Source organism: Dama dama, chromosome 21, assembly GCF_033118175.1.
Source record: "Dama dama isolate Ldn47 chromosome 21, ASM3311817v1, whole genome shotgun sequence".
NCBI classification, from domain to species: Eukaryota; Metazoa; Chordata; class Mammalia; order Artiodactyla; family Cervidae; genus Dama; species Dama dama.
The window spans coordinates 31,247,184-31,263,531 of NC_083701.1; the positions used below are offsets into that span (position 1 = coordinate 31,247,184).

A 16,348-nucleotide genomic window follows, 5' to 3' on the forward strand; every position below is an offset into this window, starting at 1 on the left:
TCCAGCTTGCCTCAAAGATTATTTCCAGTTCAGACAATATAATTATAGTGTCCTATATGTGTTTAATTGGTGGAAGTGAGTATGATAAGTGTTTGTTATTGAATTATAGTATATTGTTTTAGAACTGCTTGACCTAACAGGGATGGAGCAAACCTTTCTGAAGTTTTTATTTTTAATGGTAATGTTTAGTTTGCTTATTTAATGCTTCAGTTATGCCATGAAATAAAAAAGGTGTGCTATTTTATCAAATGCAGTGGAACTCTTTTTTAATGGTATTTTCAAAGCAAGTAAACTTGAAGAGTGTTTTGTATTTAGCTGTTATATTCGAAAGAAAGAGAGGGAACCTAATTTTCCTATTATATTCCCAATATGTAGTAAAAATCAGTGTTTTCCTTTACTTCATGAGATGGCCAAGACCGTATAACAGGGATTATGTTGGATGACTCTAATTCAGCTGCTGGCTTTTCTAATTACTCCTGTTTCATCTTTCATCTTTTATTACAAAGAAATTAAAGAAATTGAATGTTCACCGTATTCTTAGCTCTCAGAAAGAGCTCTTTGTAAGGTAGTTATTAATAAAATATCAAAATCTGTTACGCATACAATTTTAACATAGTGTCAACCCTTTAAGAGTAAGTACCTCTCATTTTGATTATTTGTAATACATTTAACAGCTGTTTCCATTCTCAGTTCTTTTTTAAAATTCCCATAAAGAAAAAACCGAGTATATTCTACGGTGAGTGAATGGATAAACTGTGGTACATTCATATGATGGGATGCTACTTAGCAGTTAAAGAATGAACTGTTGATTCACAGAACAATTTGGGAGACTCCAAAGAGAAGACCTAAGGGAAAGAAGCCCTTTTACATACACACATATTCTCAAAATAACAGAACTATAGAAATGGAAAACAAATCACTGGTACCAAGATTATGGCTGAGGACAGGGAGTAACTATGGAATTTTTGGGGGGTGATGGGACTGTCCCAATTCCTGATTATGGTGATGTTACTTGACTCTGTATTAAAATTTTTAAAAATTGTACACCAAGAGAAAAAGTAAAAAAAAAAAATTAAAAATACTTAACCAGTTTGAAAGATAGTAAAAATATCTCATAGTTCTAATTGATTAATAGCAAGATTGCTTCATGTATATTTGATTAGGTATTTAAATTTTTTAATGTATTATACATGCCCCAGTTAGATTTATGTTTGTTTTTATGTGATTTATTGAGAGACAATTTGCACACGATAGAATTCACCCTTTTAATATGTCAGTCAGGGCTATAAGTCGTTCAAAGGCTTGATTGGGACTGGAGAGTCTGTTTTCTCTGTGGCTCCCTCACATGACTCAGGAGGCCTCAGTTCCTTGCTGTGTGGACTTCCCCGTAGAGCTCCTTTGAGTGTTCCTTATGGAATGGTAGCTGGCTTTCTTCGAAGTGAGTGAACCGATAGATCTAGGAAGATGGAAACATAATGTCTTTTATGAAGTAGCCTCAAAAGTTTTATACTGTCATTGTGCAGAATCCTTTTCATAAGAAGTAATCCACACTCCAGAGGAGGGGAATAGAGCTCCATCTTTTAAGGAATGTTTATATTAAAAAAAACTTATGAATATGTTTAAAAACTCCACTCCACATGATATTTTTTCATTAGGAATACTAATGATGTTGGGTAGATTTCACTGTGACTAGTTTTGAATTGTTACTATTTGTTCTATATTTAGATAGTCAAAGTTCTAAGGTAACTACATATAAATGTGGTTTTTATGGATTGTCAAAAATATACACTCTAAGTTCTCTACTAATTTTGAATTTATCTTGTAACATTTTTGAAAAAATTTCTTACAAGTTTTGATAATCTTGTTTCTGTTTTCAGGGTACCAAGATACTGTTTAATTATTCCAGTTCTGGTCCTGTTGGTTCTCTTCATTTCTTTACTTTAAGAAAATGTATTAAGCATATTAATTATAGAAATATGTTTATTGAAATAAATGGCTTATTTTTTCCCTCTCAGCTGATTTGAATAGGATGCACAGACAAAATATAGATGCCTACCATAACCCAGATGCAAGAACATATGAAGATAAAAGGGCTGTTGTATCTCTAGACCAAAATTTAGCCACTTCAAATGCTGAGAACCAAGAAGATGCTGCAAATAAAAACTCAGGTTTTTAATCATATATATATATATATATATATATTTACATTTCTAAAATTGTTCAGTAGCATTTCTCTTCTGTTCTCCAACAAAGTTCTTATTAAGATTTTGAGATGGTTATTCTGAGTCAGAAAGCATAACACATTATTTATGCTATTTACAATAACTTTTCTATGTAGGTATTTTGAAAAAAATGAATAAACTATATTTTGCTCCTTAATATTATACTGTGTATTTCTTCTCAGCTTTATTAGTTCTTATATATACTTTAGCTGCTGCTAACAGCTTCGTTTTGCTAGTGGGAAGGACATTTCTTAAAATAAAATAGTTTTCTTTTTTTTTTTTTTTAAAACCCATACAGAATTTGGTTCTTACACCCATAAGAATTAGTTTAAATTAGTGAGAACATACCAGATGTTGTATGATAAATTATACAGTGAAATTCATTTTTTGTTTGTTTTATAAACATTTGCCCTCATAAGCCACAGTGTACAAAGAAGTAAATAATTTACTTTGACTTCTGGTCACATCTCCCTTTCATAAGCATATACCTTTGGTTTGGTATTAAACAGGGTCCTTTAATTAAAGATTCTGTAAATTGAAGATTATTCAGTATCTTATGACTTGCCAGGAAAATTTGTAATCATCTTTCTTTATCAAGTATATGTGAAAATATGTTACATATTTAGAATTCAAGTGAAGTTTAAAGAATATATCACCTTGTACTGTATTTTGATGCCTATAAAAATAACCATTTATTTACAGCAAATTGAATTATTAAGGACTCAGAATGAGAGCCAAATTAATAATTTCATCAAAAATTCTACTTTTAGTAGTCCAAAAATCAAAACTAGATTCACTGTGTAAAAATCTACTGTGGATCAAAGTAGGAAAGTATTTTCTTATAATTAGAGATTAAACAGTAATAAAGGCTGTTTACAGAAACAACCTACAGTACATCTCTTGAAGTGTTCCAAAAGGCTGCAGAAATTAGTGCTACCATCAAAGGCTTGAAAGATGCAAGGCTAGTAATTCAAATCAGAGCTCACCATTTATTTAGTCTGCCTGTTTGGCCAATAAGTCATATGTATTAAACATTAAAAAATTTTTTTAAAAGACAGTATGATCAGTCAGGGATATTTTGAAAGGACTTTTTAATACAGTGTTCTTGTCTAAAATTAAAATTTTTGAGAAAGCACAGAGCGTTTACTGTAAATAAATGGGTAATGTGACCAGAAGTCAAAGTAAACTTATTTTATTTCTTTGTACATCATAACACCTTTTCATTTTATTTTAGAGAATTTTTGCTTCTTTCTGATTACCATTATTTTTCTCTTCATTGGCTGCTGCTTCTGGAGTAGTCTGTATTGAGATCAGTGGTACAGACCCCTTCTCTACTCTTCTCTTCCCACCTCCTGTATTGTTTGTACATAGTTCCCTCTTAGCTTAGAACTTTTGTCTGTCATAGTAATAACACGTCAGGCATCTAGCTTTGCTTACCAAGCAAAAACACAGGAAAAATAGAAAGTTTCCATGACTCTTTCCCCCAAAAGAGCACAACCTTGATGATTGAATATGCACAGCAGAATTTGTCATCTATTTTTATTGTATCTAACACAAGGGTTTTGCTGCTAATGTTGTGGCCAGGATGTGGTCAGGATGCTCTAGTTTAAGAAATCATAAAATGTTTAAATTCCCCATTTTTGTGCATTGAAATTCCCTCAATTAACTTTCATTTCCTAAGAATTAATCTAAAATACTTTCTGAATGCAAAAAAACTATTGAGAATCACCTAATTTGTTGCTGTGCCATCATATATGTGTAGGAGTGTATGTATATGTGTGTATACATGTGTGCACACATACAACATACATATGTGACATGTAGTATTTTAAAGGCCTTAAGGGAGCTCAAATATGCCTGGAAGTTGAATATCTTAATATATACTTGAGATTCACTATCCTCTAATATTTTGCCTTCATTAGGCCTGTTTTAAAAGCTCTTCTTAATGTTTGTTGTTTTTCTTTTACTTCATGGTTTTTGGATGAAAAAGCATGTTTATAGAGTTCATACTACTTTGGATTAAATTTATTTTTTTGCTTATTATGATGTCTTAATGCATTTTCATTTTCTTTGTTTAGAGCATGTCTTTCCCTTTGGGTTTGTTTTTATAATGTTTTTATGTTTAAAAGAACTTACCTTGCCTGTCTCTAATAGTAATTCTTCTCTAATTGCCTCAAAGGTTTAGAATTTGACAGATCTCAATGTGAAACAAACGACTCAGTTTTGTTTTCCTGATCAGTTTTTCCACCATAACCTAAGATTTTAATGTTTAGGTATTGATTTGCCTTTCTGCTGATCTATTCAAGGATTAGTAAATTTAAATGAAAAGAAAAAGAGACCTAAATGACAGCTCAACTGCAAAGCAGTTGGCTTACAACCACTATATGAGTGAGAGAAATAAATGCTTTAGATTGATGGTATAAGGAAACTAAAAAATGGTATATTTTTATATAAATACAAAATGATATAAAAAAGTTATGTGAGCCTTAAATTTGCATACAATTTTTTTCTGCATTCAAAAGACTGCTGGGGTATAATTATTTTCCAGGCTGCTTTTATAAAATAATATTTTTCCTTTCCCAGAATGTTTAGTACTATTTATAGATAACATATATATAGCATATTTTTAATCTTCAAACTTATATCTCATTAATCTGATATAATTTTTAAGTAAAAAGTATTGCAGTGATTAAAAGTCATTTTAATTTTGTAAAAATTAAAAATGTTTTTAGAGCTTATTTTCTAATCTGTGTTTTAAACCATGGATAGGAATCCACTGATTTTTTAAAAAGCAATTTTAGAAATATTTTTTATGTGTATACATAATACATTTTAATGTGTAAGCAGTGTTCTTAAGAAAAGGATATTTACATCATACATAAGAACTTAAATGTGTGCTTTTTTTCCTTTGTATAAATTTTATTTTAAAGCCTTTGCTGCAGTGAGAGTTGCTTAGGTTACTAACTTTTATGTTTCCTTGATGACTTTCAGATATAGCTATATTATGATTTTTCAACTGTGTATTAATTTTATTTTAGTTTCACCATTTTTCCCCTCTCTTTTCATCTGGTCTTAAGATTCTAATCTTAGTCGTCTTCCAAGTTTAGCCTCTGGGCTTCCATATTTAGCGCATTTTTTCAAAATTTGAATTTATTTAGCAAAGTCTTTATTCTTTAACCTTTATGTTTTTAAGCACTGGCTAATGGTATGTTTTTGAAAAATTTCCCTTTCAAGGTCATATGCAAACACAGAGCTCTCCTTTTGCTCGGGGAAATATTTTTAGTGAGCCTCCAACTGAACTTCAGATTAAGCAGCAGGAATTATACAAGAACTTTCTTCGTTTTCAGGTGAAATGCTTATTTGATCATTATTTCAAGGTTTCATAAAAGTTTTAATAAATTTGCAAAGATTTTATCCACAATATAAAGAATAAATTCTAAAATGTCATGCAGTTATCTAAAATATCTAATTCATATCAGATAGAAATTATATTATTTAATTTATATTATTATACTGTTTTATGTATATATGAAAAAGGAATAAGGAGACATGTTAGGTATACCAGTTGACGTAATCTTTTTTAAATTTTGTTAAATCATTAAGTGTTAGTGCTGGAATTTCTAAAACTGAAACTCTTAAAATGTTCACATATTAGGCATAAAATGAATCTTTCTAGATGTTTATGTGTTAATAGAAATAGTTTTTTTCTAAATGATTTTATATTCTTGACTCAGTTGTTTAGTTTGTAGGTAAATATTAAAAATACTCTCACATTTTGTATTTATTTGCTTCATTTATATGTGTAAGCAAATTGCATTTAAAACACTAGAAATGCCCAGAGGAAGACACTTGAGCATCAGGTGTTTATTAAGCAAATGGATTATTTGAACTCTCATACTGTGTCCACCCTTAGAATGGAGCCTGAGGTGAATGAGACAGCTGCCCATAGTGGGCTCACAATATTTTCTCTTCTTATCATCCCCCCTTCCATACCCACTTACAACCCAGTGTCAGATTAATCCTTTGACCAGGTTAATCTTCCTTTGATATAATTTCTCATGCTTTTTTTCTTTATTTAAAATCTGTCAGTAGTTTTTCTGAATAAAATGTCCATATTCCTTACCCTGACACTTAAGGCTATCCAGTCTGATCCCAGCCTCTTAAATTCTTCTTAAAGAGAGTCTACTCAAATATGCCATCTTTCTGATCCTAATTATTATGGACTCATAAATAAGGCAGTGACATAATGGATATGATCTTAAGGATAATTGATCTGGCAATACTGTTGATATATTTTGGGTGGATTTAAAGGACTTGAAGCATGGATCACAGACAACTAGCCAATCTGATCACATGGACCACGGTCTTGTCTAACTCAATGAAACTAAGCCATGCCATGTGGGGCCACCCAAGAGGGATGGGTCATGGTGGAGAGGTCTGACAGAATGTGGTCCACTGGAGAAGGGAATGACAAACCACTTCAGTATTCTTACCTTGAGAACCCCATGAACAGTATGAAAAGACAAAAAGATAGGACACTGAAAGATGAACTCCCCAGGTCGGTAGCTGCCCAATATGCTACTGAAGATCAGTGGAGAAATAACTCCAAAAAGAATGAAGGGATGGAGCCAAAGCAAAAACAACACCCAGTTGTGGATGGGACTGGTGATAGAAGCAAGGTCCGATGCTGTAAAGAGCAATATTGCATAGGAACCTGGAATGTTAGGTCCGTGAATCAAGGCAAATTGGAAGTGGTCAAACAGGAGACGGCAAGAGTGAACATCAACATTCTAGGAATCAGCGAACTAAGATGGACTGGAATGGGTGAATTTAACTCAGATGACAATTATATCTACTACTGTGGGCAAGAAACCCTTAGAAGAAATGGAGTAGCCATCATTAGTCAACAAAAGAGTCTGAGATGCAGTACTTGGATGCAATCTCAAAAATGAGAGAATGATCTCTGTTTGTTTCCAAGGCAAACCATTCAATATCATGGTAATCCAAGTCTATGCCCTGACCAATAATGCTGAAGAAGCTGAACAGTTCTGTGAAGACATACAAGACCTTCTAGAACTAACACCCAAAAAAGATGTTCTTTTAATTATAGGGGATTGGAATGCAAAAGTAGGAAGTCAAGAAACACCTGGAGTAACAGGCAAATTTGGCCTTGGAGTACAAAATGAGGCAGGGCAAAGGCTAATAGAGTTTTGCCAAGAGAACGCACTGGTCATAGCAAACACCCTCTTCCAACAACACAAGAGAAGACTCTACACATGGACATCACCAGATGGTCAACACCAAAATCAGATTGATTATATTCTTTGCAGCCAAAGATGAAGAAGCTCTATGCAGTCAGCAAAAACAAGACCGGGAGCTGACTATGGCTCAGATCATGAACTCCTTATTGCCAAATTCAGACTGAAATTGAAGAAAGTGCAGAAAACCACTAGACCATTCAGGTATGACCTAAATCAAATCCTTTACAATTATACACTGTTTGTGAGAAATAGATTTAAGGGACTATATCTAATAGACTGCCTGATGAACTATGGACGGAGGTTCATGACATTGTACAGGAGACAGGGATCAAGACCATCCCCAAGAAAAAGAAATGCAAAAAAGCAAAATAACTGTCTGAGGAGGTGTTACAAATAGCTGTGAAAAGCAAAGGAGAAAAGGAAAGATATACCCATCTGAATGCAGAGTTCCAAAGAATAGCAAGGAGAAACAAGAAAGCCTTCCTCAGCAGTCAATGCAAAGAAATAGAGGAAAACAATAGAATGGGAAAGACTAGAGATCTCTTCAAGAAAATTAGAGATACTAAGGGAACATTTCATGCAAAGATGGGTTCAATAAAGGACAGAAATGGTATGGACCCAACAGAAGCAGAAGATATTAAGACGAGGTGGCAAGAATACACAGAACTGTACAAAAAAGATCTTCACGACCCAGATAATCACGATGGTGTGATCACTCACCTAGAGCCAGACATCCTGGAATGTGAAGTCAAGTGGGCCTTAGGAAGCATCACTATGAACAAGGCTAGTGGAGGTGATGGAATGCCAGGTGAGCTATTTCAAATCCTGAAAGATGATGCTGTGAAAGTGCTGCACTCAGTATGCCAGCAAGTTTGGAAAACTCAGCAGTGGCCACAGGACTGGAAAAGGTCAGTTTTCATTCCAATCCCAAAGAAAGGCAATGCCAAAGAATGTTCAAACTACTGCACAATTGCACTCATCTCACACGCTGGTAAAGTAGTACTTAAAATTCTCCAAGCTAGGCTTCAGCAATACGTGAACCGTGAACTTCCAGATGTTCAAGCTGGTTTTAGAAAAGGCAGAGGAACCAGAGATCAAATTGCCAACATCTGCTGGATCATCAAAAAAGCAAGAGAGTTACAGAAAAACATCTATTTCTGCTTTATTGACTATGCCAAAGCCTTTGACTGTGTAGATCACAATAATCTGTGGGAAACTGATTAGAGATGGGAAGGGATACCAGACCACCTGACCTGTCCCTTGAGAAATCTGTATGCAGGTCAGGAAGCAACAGTTAGAACTGGTTCCAACAGTTATACTGGTTCCAAGTAGGAAAAGGAGTACGTCAAGACTATATTGTCACTCTGCTTATTTAACTTATATACAGAGTACATCATGAGAAATGCTGGGTTGGAAGAAGCACAAGTTGGAATCAAGATTGCTGGGAGAAATATCAATAACCTCAGATATGCAGATGACAGCACCACCCTTATGGCAGAAAGTGAAGAAGAACTAAAGAGCCTCTTGAGGAAAGTGAAAGAGGAGAGTGAAAAAATTGGCTTAAAGCTCAACATTCAGAAAACTAAGGTCTTGGCATCCGGCCCCATCACTTCATGGCAAATAGATGGGGAAACAGTGCAAACAGTGGCTGACTTTATTTTTCTGGGCTCCAAAATCACTGCAGATGGTGATTGCAGCCATGAAATTAAAAGACGCTTACTCCTTGGAAGGAAAGTTATGACCAATCTAGACAGCATATTAAAAAGCAGAGAAATTACTTTGCCTACAAAGGTCCGTCTAGTCAAGGCTATGGCTTTTCCAGTGGTCATGTATGGATGTGAGAGTTGGATATAAAGAAAGCTGAGTGCGAAAGAATTGATGCTTTTGAACTGTGGTGTTGGAGAAGACTCTTGAGAGCCCTTTGGACTGCAAGGAGATCCAACCAGTCCATCCTAGAGGGGATCAGTCCTGGGTGTTCATTGGAAGGACTGATGTTGCAGCTGCAACTCCAATAGTTTGACCACCTGATGCGAAGCGCTGACTCATTTGAAAAGACCCTGATGCTGGGAAAAATTGAGGGCAGGAGAAGGGGACGACAGAGGATGAGATGGTTGGATGGCATCACCGACTCAGTGGATGTGGGTTTGGGTGAACTCTGGGAGTGGTGATGGACAGGGAGGCCTGGCATGCTGTGGTTCATGGGGTCGCAAGGAGTTGGACACGACTGAGTGACTAAACTGAACTGAAGCGTGGTTATTTCACTAGAGTTGTGACTGTTGAAATGGATGAAAAGACATTTCTGAGGTTTGGCAGAATGAATAGAGAATGAATTAATAGAGATTGGCAGAATGATACTGCACTCAGAGATTCTGAGGATACTGGCCATTTGAGTTAGGTACAGCAGATTGAGGGTCCATAGTCACTTTTTTGAACTTGTAGGACCCTCTGGTATATTGCCCATAATGATAGCAAGTCAAAATTATATATCAATAGTTCCTGTTATACTTAGCAAGTATTAACATGGTCTAAAGTAGAGAGACTTTGTTTTTTTGGGCTCCAAAATCACTGCAGATGGGACTGCAGCCATGAAATTAATAGACACTTGCTCCTTGGAAGAAAAGCTGTGACCCACCTAGATAGCATATTAAAAATCAGAGACATTACTTTACCAACAAAAATCCATCTAGTCAAAGCTATAATTTTTCCAGTAGTCATGTATAGATGTGAGAGTTGGACCATAAGGAAAGCTGAGCACTGAAAAATTGATGCTTTTGAGCTGCGGTGTTGGTAAGACTCTTGAGAGAGTCCCTTGGACTGCAAGGACATCCAACCAATCCATCCTAAAGGAGATCAGTCCTGTATATTCATTGAAAGGACTGATGCTGAAACTGTAGCTCCAATACTTTGGCCACCTGATGGGAAGAACTGACTCATTCAAAAAGACCCTGATGCTGGGAAAGATTGAAGGCGGGAGAAGAAGGGGATGACAGAGGATGAGATAGTTGGATGGCATCACCAACTCGATGGACATGAATTTAAGCAAGCTCCTTAAATGTGATGGACAGGGAAGCCTGGCATGCTGCAGTCCTCGGGGTCACAAAGGGTTGGGCATGACTGACCGACTGAACTGAACTGAGGGTAGAATTTAGGGAAAAATAAATAAATCTTGCCATTTTGTAGTCTTTTATTGTTTGTAAGATAGTTCTATATATAGTCTCTTTTTAAACCTCACAACTCTCTGAGGAAGGTATTACTGTTTTTATTTTAAGACCAAAAAAAGGCTGAGGCTCACCTGTGGTGGCAGAGCTAGCACGTTGACCCCAAGTCTCTGGACTTCATCATACCTAGAGATTCCACACTCTGCAGTGTCTTTTTTCTGGGAAAGACGACTAGTAGTTTGGGAAACTTTGACTTACTAGTTTCAGAATAAGTTCAGCCTTCAGTTCTCCCACCCTATAAAATGGTGGTTTATGTATTTTTCTTTTAGCAGTCTGTTAAAAACTCTTGCTTTTCCCCCAAACAAAATTATTCCAGAGCTCCAAGAAAATGTAAAATAGCTAAATGGTATTTATTAATATCAACAATATAATGTCAGACAAAAAGAATCTCCAAATTTAAGTGTTAAAAGAAATGTTATAAAATGTTCAGATCTGTGCACAAAGATACAAAGGAAGCCTTAGCTCCTTATCTGCATAAATAAGTTTTAACACTAAAAAAGTTATACCATTAGTTATTAGTGCAGCAAAAGTCTTCATGTGCTTCAGATTTGATGAATAATACATGCGAGTGTTTAGTTTAAACTGTAGCTTTAAAAATAATTAACAAGTTTAATAACATATTTGCAGGACCATTGAACTACTTTTGTATTAAATGGTTTGAAAACCATTGACCTGAGCAATAACTTTTCTCTTTCTGTTGAACAGCTGTGTGGCATTTTTGTTGGAATGATATTTCTGTGGATTCATTAGGTGTGAGATCCATTTATGATTGTGACCCATTAATGGTGAAGTGACCTGCTGATTGTGATTATTTTTTTCATGGAGGAGAAAAAGGGAACTGAGTGTTAAATGTGTGGTTTTATTGTATGGTTCATGAATGATGCTTTCTTTAGGGCTTTTGTAATTGAGGAGGTGATTACATACACACCACTTAGTCCTAAATATTAGGACTGTACATATCTAAAAGGGTTGTGATAAATGTTGGAAAAAGCCCTAGCATGTAAAGTTGTGTCATAGGTAAGAAGACTGCGTTCTTATAGCTCAAAAGTTTGACAGCAGTAAATACGGCAACCTTGAGACTAGAGGAAATGCAGACAAGAACTCTTAAAATATTGTGAATAGTCGTGATCAGTCCATACTTAAGAGGGATAAAAATTTATTGATATCCTTAAACCAGCATCATAAATCCTCAGGTATCATGCTGTCATTTTTCTCTGTCTCATTCATGGAGGATGTAGGCTATCTCTTATAGTCTTCTTCCTGTCACATCTTAGATTTTGCCTTACAATATTCGCCGAGAATACTCAGCACTGCAGGTTTCAGGTGGCATTCAAACGAAACTTAATTATGAATCCTTGAAGCTGACATCTTCATATACCTTACATCTTGTCATTAGAAAGGAAATAAGAAAGGCTATTCTAGGGAAGGGATTTCTACTTAAAGAATGGTCGCTAAAACATTTCACTGCTGTTCCAGGATACTAATCACAAGGGACATTGAGACACAGTAGTAGTAGTCATTATAGAATTATATAATCATGAATTATTAAGTATTGGACCTTCTACTTAGGAACTTTTATGTTTTTTACATACATAGTTTCATTTCAATCTTTGAGCACTACTTTGAGATATGGATGTTAGTAACTCTTTTTACCAGATGACAGAACTGAACCAGAAAGTTTCATAAGGTCTGTGGGAGCTGGAATTTTACTTAGAGCTCTTATCATTATGTCATGTGGCCCCTCTAATATAATACAGGAAACTGAAAAATTTAGGAACTTACTTTTACTTACAAAAGTAGGATATAAAGGCTGAATTCATAGGATAACAGGGTAAATTAAGTGGTGTTCTAGCTTTTCAGTAGTTTCACAAGGTAATAACTAGGTTTTATTATTTAGATTGAAGAAAAGAAGCAAAGAGAAGAAGCAGAGCGCGAGAGATTAAGAATTGCTGAAGAAAAAGAAGAAAAACGGCTTGCAGAACAGAGAGCTCGAATCCAGCAAGAATATGAAGAGGAGCAGGAAAAGAAAAGGGAGAAAGAGGAGGAGGTGCATTTTTTCCCTACTCTCTTTTTCGGCTTAGTCTGAGAGTGAACTCCTTACTTTGACTTGAAAAGATACTTATTACTCACAAAGGAGAACAGTCTTGAAGTACATTTAGAAAATATCAGATCAATATGCATTTGTTAGATGTTACTTTATAAAAATGAAATACTAAATTAATAAAAGAGATAAATGATGACTTTTTTTACAGCCAAAAAATAGTTTAAACTGACTAGCATGTTGTAATATTTTAGATGCCTAATATTTTATTGTAAGCAGACCAGTATGTCATCTGTGGGCTTCCTTGATAACTCAGCAGTAAAGAATCTGCCTGCAGTGCAGGAGACACAGGTTTGATCCCTGGGTCGAGAAGATCCCGTGTAGGAGGAAATGGCAACCCACTCCAGCATTCTTGCCTGGAAAATCCCATGGCCAGAGGAGCCTGGTGGGCTATAGTCCAAAGGGTTGCAAAGAATTGGACACAACTGAGCGACTTGAGCATGTCATCTATACCCTCCGTTTTATCTCTTTATTTCACACAAATATGAATGGACTGAATGTGTGTATGGAGTGTGTATTTTTTCTTTATTTTAAAGCAAAGACTGAAAAATGAAGAGCTTATTCGGTTAGCTGAAGAAAGACGAAAAGAAGCAGAAAGAAAGAAGAAAGAAGAAGAAGAAAAACGTAACTTACAACTTCAGCACTACTATGAAAGAGAAAATATGGTTGGGGAAGATACAAAGGTAAATTTCAGACAAAAATGTCTGTGGAACCCATTGTTTAACCCATTTTCCCTGTAAAAGTAGAGTGATCAGCAAAAAGGAGAGAGCAGAGGCGGTGCTTTTGTCTCCACTTTCGTCCTGGTGCTTTTCTGGGTGCAGTGTACCGAACCTCCTGTCCTAGATGATGTCACTGTGCTTTGCTGTGTCTTCCCTGCTGGGAACAGAGTAGTCTTGTTCCCATGGTCTGTAGACCAGCACCCTACAAACTGTTCCTGGTAAGACTGAAAGTGTTTGGAAACTGTTGTAGCAATTTGTCATTATAGTTTTATATCTGTTGAATCTGTTAAAAAAAAAAGTTGGGTTTGGATTTTGTAACATCTGTTAACAGTTTTTATTTAGCTAGTACAGTTGACCCTTGAACCAGGGTTAAGCCGAGGGGTTAATCCATAATGTGTAATTGATAACTAGCCCTCCATACTTGCAGTTCCTACACGTCTGTGCAATCAGCCCACCACTGCCTGTAGTACTGCAGCATTTGATACAGAAAAATATCTCTGTGGAAGTGGACCTGTGTGGTTCAAACGTGCATTGCTCAAGGATCAACTATAATTCATTCTTACTCTTTTATGCATCTGTCCTCAATGGATTGGAAATTAAAAAAGAAACTTGTGGCTCACTGCAGATTGATTTGAAGTCCATGTTTCTGAGATGGAGGTTGATTGACCCTTAGGTGCGTGAATCAGTTATTAGACAGGTGTTTTCTCTCTAGAAAATCAGTTAGCCCTTATGAAAATTCAGTTCATATATTTGCTTATATTTCAAACTATATTTAAGATTTACTATGTACAGTATCACTTGTTTAGTCACTGTCATGTCCATCTGATTTGCAACTGCATGGACTGTAGCCCACAGACTCCTCTGTCCATGGGATTTCCCAAGCAAGAATACTGGAGTTGGTTTCCATTTGCTTCTCCAGGGGATCTTCCTGACCCACGAATTGAACCCACATCTCCTGGGTTGGCAGGCGGATTCTTAGCTCTCAGCCCATAGTATCACTAGGGACTTAATAAAAATGCATCTTCCTGGTCTCGTCTACAGTGTAGCTGATTTGTTGTTGTTCAGTCACCAAGTCATGTCCAACTCTTCGACCCCATGGACTGTAGAATGCCAGGCTTCTTTCTTCTTCACTGTCTCTTGGAGTTTGCTCAAACTCATGTCCATTGAGTCAGTGATGCCGTCCAAGTATCTCATCCTCTGTCTGCCCCTTATCCTCCTGCCCTCAGTCTTTTTCGGCAGTATCTGATTTACTAAGTGTGATTTAGTAACCCATAGGGGTTTGGATGCAGTTGGCTTGTGAACCATACCTTGGAAAACCCCGTATCTTGGAGGTTTAGCCCAATTTAATTTTTAAAATATTGTTTTCAGAAATTCAGATTTATGCAGACATTATTTCTTCTAAGTAGAGTTGACAAAAAGATTACTTTCAACCAGTGTGCTGCTCTGGTATATTTATGGTGTGTTTTGGTACATTGTTCAATATGTAATCTTCTGCAGATCATGTGAGCCATTTCTGGCTGGTGCAGATATACTCTTTGAATTTCTTACCCCCAGGTTTTATGGTGATAGAAATAAGTATTCACAATTTGAATTTGCTGAAACGTTGTTTGAAGGGGAATCTATGAGTCAGATCTATATTTTTGTTTTATTTTCAGTGTTCCAGGAATATAAGGCTAATATCCTTCATTCTTAGGATATATAATTGGATATATATTTTCTCAGCTTTTTAAAATATATCAGTCAAGTGTCATATCATTCACATTTTTAATTGATAATGTTTGTTTTTTAGAGCAGTGTTTGGTTTATAGCAGAATTGAATGGAAAGAGAATATTTTATTGTAAAACTGATTTAAAAGGAAAGTTGTTTCTCACAGTTCTCCTTCTGCCATTTATTGCACCTAAAAAAATGCTTAGGGATATGTAATTTTATGACTGTTTTACAGTTTAATTGTGATGTATCAGAAAGTTTTAGAGCAACTTTGTTCCTTTTAACACATTTTACCCTCAATTTTGAAATTATCATTGCTAGCTGTTATTTTTTAATTTATGTAGGCTTAAAATATATTTGTCTACTCTTTTAGTTTTTACTTTTTTGTCTGCATTTTTAATTTTTAGTCTGTATATTTTAGTTTGTTGAAATTTGCTTTTTATCTTAATCTGAGTTATAATCTTAATGAGGTATTGAATCCATTTATGTTTATCATGGCCAATGTGTTTGATCATATTAATTGAATTTCTGACTTTCTTGTTTGTTTTTGCTCCCATGACGGTTAATCGTTTGTTATGTGGACTATACTTTCTTTGCTTCATTCTTTGCAGTCCTTTAGAAGGTTTAATTTGTTGCTATACTTCTGCTTGTGGTCACTTAGAGTTTCTTTTTAAATTTTGTCTCTCATATATTTCTAATTGTTTTAGTCACTAGTGAAAGTAATATTTGATTTTGTACCATGCAGAATGAACAATTAACATCCACCTTTTTACATACACATTTATATTTTTACCCAGACAATCATTATTGAATTTTGTTGAGAGTATTTGCGTTTCCAGCATTTTGATTTTAATATGAAGTTGGGAGCTATTAGCTTTATTACACCATGATCGGAAACCCTAGTTTCTTCTCTCATGGAGATGCAGAGCTCTGCTCTGACCCGTGATGTTCCTGGTGACAAGGGAATCTAGATTTTAGAGACTGATTTATATCATTTTCCCAGAAAGGGTTTTTGTTTCTTTTTTGTTTTATCCTATTTCTTTTTATTATTAAGACAGTTTTTTACTTTGGCTATATTTTTTTATTTTTGCTGCTTTCCCAATATCTGGTATGCGATTG

At 35.3% G+C, this 16,348-nt stretch overlaps 1 protein-coding gene across 10 annotated transcripts in view; it reads left to right on the top strand.

Annotated features, from left to right (window-relative positions):
* Window positions 1-16,348, top strand: part of CSPP1 (centrosome and spindle pole associated protein 1) — a 109,066-nt gene that overhangs the window by 69,278 nt on the left and 23,440 nt on the right. For 8 of the 10 annotated variants that reach the window (XM_061123433.1, XM_061123436.1, XM_061123426.1 and 5 more), the window contains 4 exons: window positions 2,016-2,168; window positions 5,457-5,569; window positions 12,599-12,748; window positions 13,339-13,485. In XM_061123433.1, coding sequence (XP_060979416.1) covers window positions 2,016-2,168; window positions 5,457-5,569; window positions 12,599-12,748; window positions 13,339-13,485 — 563 coding nt within the window. The remainder of the gene's footprint in view (window positions 1-2,015; window positions 2,169-5,456; window positions 5,570-12,598; window positions 12,749-13,338; window positions 13,486-16,348) is intronic. The other 2 variants (XM_061123430.1, XM_061123431.1) reach the window with 1 other exon arrangement.